The sequence below is a fragment of the Salvelinus fontinalis genome, chromosome 6 (assembly GCF_029448725.1).
Source record: "Salvelinus fontinalis isolate EN_2023a chromosome 6, ASM2944872v1, whole genome shotgun sequence".
NCBI lineage: Eukaryota > Metazoa > Chordata > Actinopteri > Salmoniformes > Salmonidae > Salvelinus > Salvelinus fontinalis.
This window is the reverse complement of record NC_074670.1, coordinates 54346359-54357085: the sequence shown is the minus strand read 5'-3', so window position 1 is coordinate 54357085 and position 10727 is coordinate 54346359. Positions and strand designations below refer to the sequence as shown.

General features: G+C 40.2%; 1 protein-coding gene across 1 annotated transcript; it reads left to right on the top strand.

Moving 5' to 3' along the window:
- Positions 1-263: 263 nt before the first annotated feature.
- On the top strand, positions 264-7537 carry LOC129858152 (ADP-ribosylation factor-like protein 9). The gene is made up of 4 exons (XM_055927157.1): positions 264-685; positions 3200-3368; positions 5682-5857; positions 6178-7537. The coding sequence occupies exons 1-4, from the start codon at positions 458-460 to the stop codon at positions 6355-6357; spliced, it is 753 nt and encodes a 250-aa protein (XP_055783132.1). The 5' UTR covers positions 264-457; the 3' UTR covers positions 6358-7537.
- Positions 7538-10727: the final 3190 nt, after the last annotated feature.

The window sequence follows — 10727 nt, the reverse complement described above, 5'->3', positions numbered from 1 at the left end:
ATACGCAAAGTAAGTGTGCATAGGGTGGTTTCTCTACATGTCAATCAAATTGATGAGCCGAAATGAGGATTAATTTAACATTGACTGTATATGAAGGGATTAAATCACCGCGGACAGGATAGCAAGTTAGTGTGTAATGTAGCAAAAACTGGCTAAATTGTTGAATATTAGTTTATTTTTTAAAGGTGTTATATATATATATAGTATATCTCAATATATTCTAGATCCTGCTTTAATAATATTTTCTTGTCTGGTACTTCCTTCCTGTGTGCTCCTAAACGCCCGGATATCCCCTATCGCGTTGAGGTAGTTTGACTAATCCACTTGTTGTAACGATAACCGAAGACATTAGAACCAGGCTGTAACCGGGGATGCAAACTTCTAGATAATAACCATTATCACGATGTATAAAGACATGTGAAGCAGGTATTCAACATTTCGCAAAATTGTTTCTAACATGCCTGGTGTCAGAGAAGCTGCGGTCGTAGGTTTTACTCTCGCAGTAACCGGAGGAGTTGGGTATGTCATCTGGACTTTTGTGTCTTCGGGGTTAAAGGCAAAGAAGGCGAAGCCAAAGCCAAAGCCAGAGCAAGAACCAGAGAAAATAGAAAAGGACACTAGAAATGAAACTGCACGAAAAGTACCAGAACGCGCAAACCAAACACCAACAGTCGTAGTAACAGAGGTAGGCTATTTTTTGTTCTACTTGTGCTTGTTCTTGTAAAATGTTTATTTTTGATACCTCAGGGATTATGAGGCATGCCTACTTGACGGATGTTTGTGGTTGCTAGTGGAAATAACCTCACCGCAAATTGTCTCGATTTTGGTGAAGTCGAAATGGGATTCTTGGGAGGTTCCAATTCTGACGTTAGCCCATTTGAAGTTATGGTTATGGTAAGTGTAGGAGTTAAGGTTCAGATGGCTTTTTACTTAGTTATAAATGAATTCTTATCACTTTACAAGATCCCTGTAACACCTAAAGATTTTGTAATTATTTTAGATGCCATTCCCTCAGGTGTTGCTTTATTATTCAGGAACGTGTCGAGACCTGACCCTCAGAAACGACCTTCCATTAACCCTGTTGACTCATCAGTAGGAAAGATTTGTATCTCTTGTGGTCCATTCAACAACAGAGCGATACGAACCTTGTTCCAGCAGGATGGTGTGTCCTATACCTTATGTTATGCCTTATTGGAACGGTTTTATTGATAATATCTGTTGGGGGGAAAAAGTTTGGATGTTGCCACACACATACCTACTTGTTAACAAAATTAAGTAAGTTTACTTTAAAATTATTCATAAATATTATCCTGCCAACCACTATATGAAGAAGTTTAAGAAAAACAAACTCAGATTGCTCCTTTTGTAATGACCACCCAGAAACAGTGTTGCATCTTTTTTGGCATTGTATGCATGTAAGAAAACTGTGGCGAGACATCAGTAGATTTATAATTGAACACATTTATGAAGATTTTACACTATTGTGGAGAGATGTACTGCTTGGATTCTTTACCCACGATAGAAATAAGTTGAAACTATTTGATGTAATTCATTTAATTATTCTTTTGGGCAAATTTCATAATCACAAATGTACATTTCCAAACAAAACACAACATTTTCTTACCTTACAAAAAGAAATTGAACTATATTTTAAGACAATTACTAACAAAAAAGCTGTTATAATTCTAAGTGTATGTATGTCCCTTAAGGTCCGTGTGTAATGTGATATTGTACCCTCTAGCCCCGCCCCTAGCCCAATTGTCCTTTGTATATTATTTATATATACTTGTGTTCCCCCCATGTACTTTCTGTATTGATTTGTTGTTAATAAATTAAAAAAATAGGACTTAAGGTTAGAGTTTAGGGTAGCGTTAGGGTAGCGACGTCCCAATGATCCCAAAATTGCACTAACCCTAGATTTGAAAGAACTTTACAATTTCTATTGTGAAACTAGTCATATGTCTGTCGTAATGTTTATAAATATGTAATAAGTAAGGTCCTCACTCCGATATAGCTTCTTTCCTGTGACAGATTAGTCACGAGTGGCTGAAACGACTATTGTCGCTTGGTCAGCTTGACATTATAATAATGTTGCCAGACTGTATCATCATACAGTGGTAACCTGGCCCTATAGTCTATTCTCAGGCAGTGGGTCAGCTTGTACTGACCACATGATGTGACAGTTCAGTTCAGCCCCCTTCAGTCTCATTGACTTCTGCTATATGCTATAAAAGGCTGAAGTAAAGATAAAGCAAGAAACGTGATTGTTTTAGGCCTAAATTATTCCACTATTCACAATCATATCAAATTTGATTGGTCACATGCGCCAAATACAACAGGTGTAGACTTTACAGTGAAATGCTTATTTATGACATTCCCAACAGTGCAGAGTTAAAAAGTAAGACAAATATTTGCTAAAGGAAAAAGTAAAACAATATAAACAATAACGAGGCTATATATAAAGTGTACCAGTACCGAGTCAATGTGCAGGGGTACGAGGCAGTTGAGGTAATACAGTATATGGATGTAGGTAGGGGTAAAAGTGACTAGGCAATCAGGATATATAATAAACAGAGTAGCAGCTGTGTGTGTTAGTGTCAGTGTAGTATGTGTGGGTAGACATTTGCAAGCACCTGTTAAGATTCTAGAATGTCCCAGTATCATGGTTTTAATTAACATTAACTCATTACTCTGGATCAGCACTTGCAGATAATACTTCCACATGAGTGACATTTTTGCCTTTTATATACTCCATCTTTGCTTATGGGTTAGCAGCCACAGAGATGTATAGATGATTCTAGTGCCCAAAAGCCTGTTTTAGAATGGACATTGCCATTGAGGAATTTCACCATTTTGAAGTAGTCAACTTGGTGGGACTTCCAATGGCTTAAGGAAGGAATAACTCAATTATACTTGTGAGCAAACATTCCATAACTGGAGGTGGCAGTAAATCGCCAACCTTGGCTTTATACCTGTTCAAACAACACACTCCAGGTGGCAGTGTGCACCCTTTCAGTTTGTTTACCAACTTATAGAAGTAGTAGAATAAGAAGAAAATCGACTACTTCAAAATGGAGATGGCCTCAATGGCACTTCCCGTGCTCTCACTGATGCCATAATGGCACAGATACAACGTTGTGATCTCTATACATCTGGATGGTTGCATCTGATGTCTCTTTGTTATTATGTGTCCTTCTAGGTGAAGCCCACAGGAAAGCAAGTCCTGGTGCTCGGCCTTGAAGGGGCAGGGAAGACCAGCCTGCTGCACTGCTTTGCCACGGGGAGTCTGGAGCAGGATGTGACCCCAACACAGGGCTTTAACGCCGTGTCCATCAATAGGGAGGACCTGCAGATCGAGTTCCTAGAAAGTGAATGCAACCTGCACATAACAATTATTTTATTTATTTCACCTTTATTTAACCAGGTAGGCTAGTTGAGAACAAGTTCTCATTTGCAACTGCGACCTGGCTAAGATAAAGCATAGCAATTCGACACATACAACAACACAGAGCTACACATAGAATAAACAAAATATAGTCAATAATACAGTACAACAAAAGAAAACAAAAAGTCTATATACAGTGAGTGCAAATGAGGTAAGATAAGGGAGTTAAGGCAATAAATAGGCCATGGTGGCAAAGTAATTACAAAATAGCAATTACACGCTGGAATGGTAGATGTGCAGAAGATGAATGTGCAAGTAGAGATACTGGGGTGCAAAGGAGCAAGATAAATAAATACAGTATGGGGATGAGGTAGGTAGATAGATGGGCTGTTTACAGATGGGCTATGTACAGGTGCAGGGATCTGTGAGCTGCTCTGACAGCTGGCGCTTAAAGCTTGTGAGGGAGATATGAGTCTCCAGCTTCAGAGATTTTGGCAGTTCGTTCCAGTCATTGGCAGCAGAGAACTGGAAGGAAAGACGACCAAAGGAGGAATTGGCTTTGGGGGTGACCAGTGAGATATACCTGCTGGAGCGCGTGCTACGAGTGGGTGACCAGTGAGCTGAGATAAGGCGGGGCTTTACCTAGCAGAGACTTGTAGATACCCTGTAGCCAGTGTGTTTGGCGACGAGTATGAAGCGAGGGCCAACCAACGAGAGCGTACAGATCGCAATGGTGGGTAGTGTATGGGGCTTTGGTGACAAAACGGATGGCACTGTGATAGACTGCATCCAGTTTGTTGAGTAGAGTGTTGGAGGCTATTTTATAGATGACCTCACCGAAGTCGAGGATTGGTAGGATGGTCAGTTTTACGAGAGTATGTTTGGCAGCATGAGTGAAGGATGCTTTGTTGTGATATAGGAAGCCGATTCTAGATTTAATTTTGGATTGGAGATGCTTAATGTGAGTCTGGAAGGAGAGTTTACAGTCTAACCAGACACCTAGGTATTTGTAGTTGTCCACGTATTCTAAGTCCGAGCCGTCCAGAGTAGTGATACTGGACGGGCGAGCAGGTGCGGCAGTGATCGGTTGAATAGCATGCATTTAGTTTTACTTGCATTTGAGAGCAGTTTGAGGCCACAGAAGGAGAGTTGTATGGCATTGAAGCTCGTCTGGAGGTTAGTTAACACAGTGTCCAAAGAGGGGCCAGAAGTATACAGAATGGTGTTGTCTGCGTAGAGGTGTATCAGAGAATCACCAGCAGCAAGAGCAACATCATTGATGTATACAGAGAAGAGAGTCGGCCCGAGGATTGAACCCTGTAGCACCCCCATAGAGACTGCCAGAGGTCTGAACAACAGGCCCTCCGATTTGACACACTGAACTCTATCTGAGAAGTAGTTGGTAAACCAGGCGAGGCAATCATTTGAGAAACCAAGGCTGTCGAGTCTGCCAATAAGAATGTGGTGATTGACAGAGTCAAAAGCCTTGGCCAGGTCGATGAATACGGCTGCACAGTAATGTCTCTTATTGATGGCGGTTATGATGTCGTTTAGAACCTTGAGCGTGGCTGAGGTGCACCCATGACCAGCTCTGAAACCAGATTGCATAGCGGAGAAGGTACGGTGGGATTCAAAATGGTCGGTAATCTGTTTGTTAACTTGGCTTTCAAAGACCTTAGAAAGACAGGGTAGGTCTGTAGCAGTTTGGGTCTAGAGTGTCACCCCCTTTGAAGAGGGGGATGACCGCGGCAGCTTTCCAATCTTTGGGAATCTCAGATGATACGAAAGAGAGGTTGAACAGGCTAGTAATAGGGGTTGCAACAATTTCGGCAGATAATTTTAGAAAGAGAGAGTCCAGATTGTCTAGCCTGGCTAATTTGTAGGGGTCTAGATTTTGCAGCTCTTTCAGAACATCAGCTATCTGGATTTGGGTGAAGGAGAAATGGTGGGGGTTTTGGCAGATTGCTGTGGAGGGTGCCGGGCAGTTGACCGGGGTAGGGGTAGCCAGGTGGAACGCATGGCCAGCCGTAGAGAAATGCTTATTGAAATTCTAAATTATAGTGCATCAATGATCAGAGTACAGTAACTGCTAATTATCTGGATGACCATGATAAGAAGAAATGGGTCTCATTAGTGGAGACATTAATTCAAGCTGTTAAATATGAAAAATGTCAAATGAGTTCATCACTCAATATGCATTCATAGTATTTTCTTGTGTTTCACAAATGTACAAAAATGACTTCTATGATACCTTGTGGTGAAGAAATTAAATAAAAAAACATGGCATATTTTGCAGTTGGCGGCACAGAGAACCTGCAGCCCTATTGGAAGAGGTACATGTGCAAGGCTATGGTGCTGGTGTTTGTGGTGGACTCCTCAGATGCCGCCCAGTTCCCTTTGGCTAAGAAGCATCTCCACGAGCTGCTAGAAACCGACCTTTACCTTCCCTTAGTGGTACTAGCCAACAAGCAGGTGAGACTGACATAAGACTCCCATCTCAAGTGTCTTTCCTTGATTCATCACGTCCTCTCTCCTGGCCTCCTTCTCAAAACGCATTGAAAACGCAAAGGGGCGTAACCCTAGATCTTCTCCAATGCATTTTAAGAACGAGATAAGCAGAAAGGACATGAGGAATCGAGGAAAGACAATTGAGAAAGGGCAAAGGGTTGCATCTCAATAGTCTTGTGGGCGTTTCCTTTCCTCGTCGCCTCTTTTTTTTTCATCCCTATGAGATACTGCACCTGCTCCAGTGTCTTACCTCGGGTTTGTTCCGGTTATTCCTCCATCTCCAGGATAACCAAGGGGCCTGCAGTATCACAACGCTCCATGAAGCCCTGTCCCTGGAGGAAGTGGGGGACCAGCGCAAGCTCTTCCTCATTGGCACCCATGTCAGGAAGTGGGACACGGAGGTGAACTCTGCTGTGCAGGACGCACGGGACCTGATCATTCAAATGGTGCAGGATGGTAGATAAACTCACCATCTAGTCATCAGATACAGATGTAGGATCTTAATTTGATCACTCTTTTGTTGCTGAGAAACTTGTTGTGCATTTGCATTTTAAAAAGGCTTATAAAGTTGGTAATTTCCAATTGAAATGTTTGACTTGATTTGCCCGAATGAAAAAGATATCAACTTCTATAAAAATGTATAATTATTATTATTATTTTCCTGCTGTAGCAAACTGGCTCAAATTAAGATTCTACATCTGTATGAATGACTGGCTGAGAGGGGATATCTTACTTCAATTTCACCCCTGTTCTGGCTTGCCGTCATTTGTTTGGATAGCACTAGTTACAAGCTATATTGACAGACACCATGATAGTGAAAGGCCTCATTCACATCTGTAGAATGATGATGATTCCAGAGAAGCCAAAAGCTGACAACGTGCTTATGGTCAAACTCATTCCCTGGCAATTACATTAATTCATTAATTGCATTAGAACAAATGAACAAAAGCACAGAGTTGATAGTTTACTTGTTTTTCACATTGACACAATATTTCAAGGATGTTCTCAACATCCTTACCTATAGGGATTTAATTGATAATGCTTTGTGGTCATCAAAGATCTTCTCTTAGTGCTATCTACCACTGTAGAGCACAATGTAGGTTACATGTTTAGAGTCAGTGCTGCTAGGTAGTATGTTGAAGACTCTTTCGAGGTACATAGAATTATTTTTGTTATTTTGCATAATAAAAGTTAATTATTGACTATATCGTCTTAAAGGGGAACTTGCTACATAGTTATATTTTCTTAAAACCAATTTGATTGTTGTGTAACCAAAGCAATCCATCCACATATTTATTTTGAAACATTTTAAAAATGCCAAAGTACAATTTTTCATGTGTCTAGGCATATTTATTTGGCTAACAATGTTTTACCTTGGACTTAATTGAAGCTTTTACAGGAATAACTCTACATATAAGCACAAAAAGTGCTTCTCGTTTTCATGTTTAACACTGGTAAAACTACTGGTATAATCTTGAGTAATAAGCAGGTTTGAAGTGCACTACTGAACAATTCATTTGTATGCCATGACTATAACAGACCTCCAAACCATTTCTGTCATTTAAGCATAAAAAACTATTTTTTTGCAAATATTTTTCTGTTTTGTCACACCCGGTGATGTAAATAAAAACCCCTTGTTGTAAATGTCTGTGTGGCTCAAAGTTTTGTATATAGGCTTATGGTGACATATAACTTATTTTTGGAGTTAAAATACAGCTAACCATAAATACTTCAGTCATTCTTTGACCTCAGATATCACTTTTAATTTGACTTCCTTTATCGGAAGTCTTGAGAAGAAGGTAGACTCACTCCGGTTTCAACCCGCCACACTCAAGTACAGTTGAAATCGGAAGTTTACATACACTTAGGTTGGGGTCATTAAACTCATTTTTCAACCACTCCACAAATTTCATTTTAACAAACTATAGTTTTGGCAAGTCGGTTATGAAATCTACTTTGTGCATGACACAAGTAATTTTTCCAACAATTGTTTACAGACAGATTATTTCACTTAGAATTCACTGTATCACAATTCCAGTGGGTCAGAAGTTTACATACACTAAGTTGACTGCCTTTAAAAAGCTTGGAAAATTCCAGAAAATGATGTCATGGCTTTAGAAGCTTCTGATAGGCTAATTCACATCATTTGAGTCAATTGGAGGTGTACCTGTGGATGTATTTCAAGGCCTACCTTCAAACTCAGTGCCTCTTTGCTTGACATCATGGGAAAATCAAAAGAAATCAGCCCAAAAAAATGTAGTCCTCCACAAGTCTGGTTCATCCTTGGGAGCAATTTCCAAACGCCTGAAGATACCATGTTCATCTATACAAACAATGGTTCGCAAGTATAAACACCATGGGACCACGCAGCCGTCATACCGCTCGGGATGGAGACGCGTTCTGTCTCCTAGAGATTAACGTACTTTGGTGGAAAAGTGCAAATCAATCCCAGAACAACAGCAAAGGACCTCGTGAAGACACTGGAGGAAATGGGTACAAAAGTATCTATATCCACAGTAAAACGACTCCAATATCGACATAACCTGAAAGGCCGCTCAGCAAGGAAGAAGCCACTGCCCCAAAACCGCCAGGAAAAGCCAGACTACGGTTTGCAACTGCACATGGGGACAAAGATTGTTCTTTTTGGTGAAATGTCCTCTGGTCTGATGAAACAAAAATATAACTGTTTGGCCATAACCCCATCGTTATGTTTGGAAGAAAAAGGGGGAGGCTTGCAAGTTGAAGAACACCATCCCAACCGTGAAGCACGGGGGTGGCAGCATCATGTTGTGGCGATGCTTTGCTACAGGATGGACTGGTGCACTTCACAAAATAGATGGCATCATGAGGGAGGAAAATTATGTGGATATATTGAAACAACATCTCCAGACATCAGTCAGGAAGTTAAAGCTAGGTCGCAAATGGTTCTTCCAAATGGACAATGACCCCAAGCATACTTCCAAAGTTGTGGCAAATTGGCTTAAGGACAACAAAGTCAAGGTATTGGAGTGGCCATCACAAAGCCCTGACCTCAATCCTATAGAAACTTTGTGGGCAGAACTGAAAAAGCATGTTCGAGCAAGGAGGCCTACAAACCTGACTCAGTTACACCAGCTCTGTCAGGAGGAATAGGACCAAAATTCACCCAACTTATTGTGGGAAGCTTGTGGAAGGCTACCCGAAACATTTGACCCAAGTTAAACAATTTAAAGGCAATGCTACCAAATACTAATTGAGTGTATGTAAACTTCTCACCCACTGGGAATGTGATGAAAGAAAGAAATTCTGAAATAAATCATTCTCTACTATTATTCTGACATTTAACATTCTTAAAATAAAGTGGTGATCCTAACTGACCTACTAACACAGGGAATTTTTACTAGGATTAAATGAGTTTAAATGTATTTGCCTAAGGTGTGTGTAAACTTCCGACTTCAACTGTACTTCAGTCCTGCCCTGTGACTCCTAATGTCATAACAACAACACAGACCACTGTGACCCAGCAGGTGAACTCAACCTGGTGCATTTATAAAGCCTTTCCACCAGGCAAACATGGTATCTGGAAAAACAGGTACGTTTGACGGGGCATGTTGTCCAAATGTGCATGCTGATCATTATGTTATCCAAAATGTTATGGAGAATTTCCCTTTCTTTTTATCATAAGGGCATAAACCCAATTTCATAGTATTCTCTGAGCAATTTTCTCTCTTGTAGGATTTGGAATACAGATCTCTTCCATCTAAGGGGGACATCGTATTCTTTATGAATTCCCTGATGAAACTGAAAGCAAGGAACAAAAACTATTACGTTGTTATTGATTTTCTTTGTATTGTGAGGATAAATTAGAACAGGTGATAATGAACTGAAACATTCTTGTAAGATCCTGGAAATGGCACAACACAAAGAGTCCAAAACGCTGGGGGTCACAACACCTTGGTAAGTAGGCTACTTTTTGAGTATCAGTATTTGCAAATATTTTTATTCTCATGACATTAGATATAGACTTGTAAATTGTATTTTTACAAAACTATCAGTGGAAAAAAGTTCAACCAATTACTATTTTGTTACATCAACATTCATAGTGAACATGTTTGAGATATTTTCCCTATTGAATTTCACACATTGGAAGTCTATTTTCTCATTGATCTAATCCAATGCTTACCCGGGGCAACAAGGAGTCGAGCCCTGTCTTACTCAGCGCTGGAAGTAGTTCCAACAGAAATAATCCAATACCTAGCTAAGCACAAGAGACTTCTCAGCATGGGAGAAACACCTAAGGGAATTGTATACTAATTACACCCAGGCTGAACATTATTGATGACCCTATCAAAAGTATGAGCCAACTGTTGTAAGAAGAAAAGCATGTAGGTGCTCAATACATTACCATTTGATTGTGCAGTGTCACTACACAAATGTGAAAATGTTTGCTAAGTCTAAATATTGGTCTGTTCTAAAAGCTTGCATCAGATACAGTAGATTTGGCTCTGGGCTCCTAACAAGTGCAGGAAATACTCCTCCCAAATAAAGTGACATACACACATCCACACACATTCATGCTACCACACATTACAACTGCTGCTACCAGACTCCTGTTAGGATTGCTAAATACTGCACAATTTTAACACTTGCCCCCCAATCCCCCCTTCCACAAAACAAGTGTACATTCTGGACTATAAATTGTGCCTTCCTGTATTATACTTATGCTAAAATATTTATTCTATTCTACTGAGCAATTTACTTTATGTTCCTATTCTTTTCTTTGATTATTTCTTATTGTTGCTGCATTGTCCAGAAGGAACCTGCAAGTAATCATTTCATTGGATGTTGTATACCA

Coding starts and splice junctions, on each gene's coding strand:
- LOC129858152 (XM_055927157.1), top strand. CDS start 458: ATGCCTGGTGTCAGAGAAGCTGCGGTCGTAGGTTTTACTCTCGCAGTA. Junction 686..3,199: donor CAACAGTCGTAGTAACAGAG/GTAGGCTATTTT, acceptor GTGTCCTTCTAG/GTGAAGCCCACAGGAAAGCA. Junction 3,369..5,681: donor GCAGATCGAGTTCCTAGAAA/GTGAATGCAACC, acceptor CATATTTTGCAG/TTGGCGGCACAGAGAACCTG.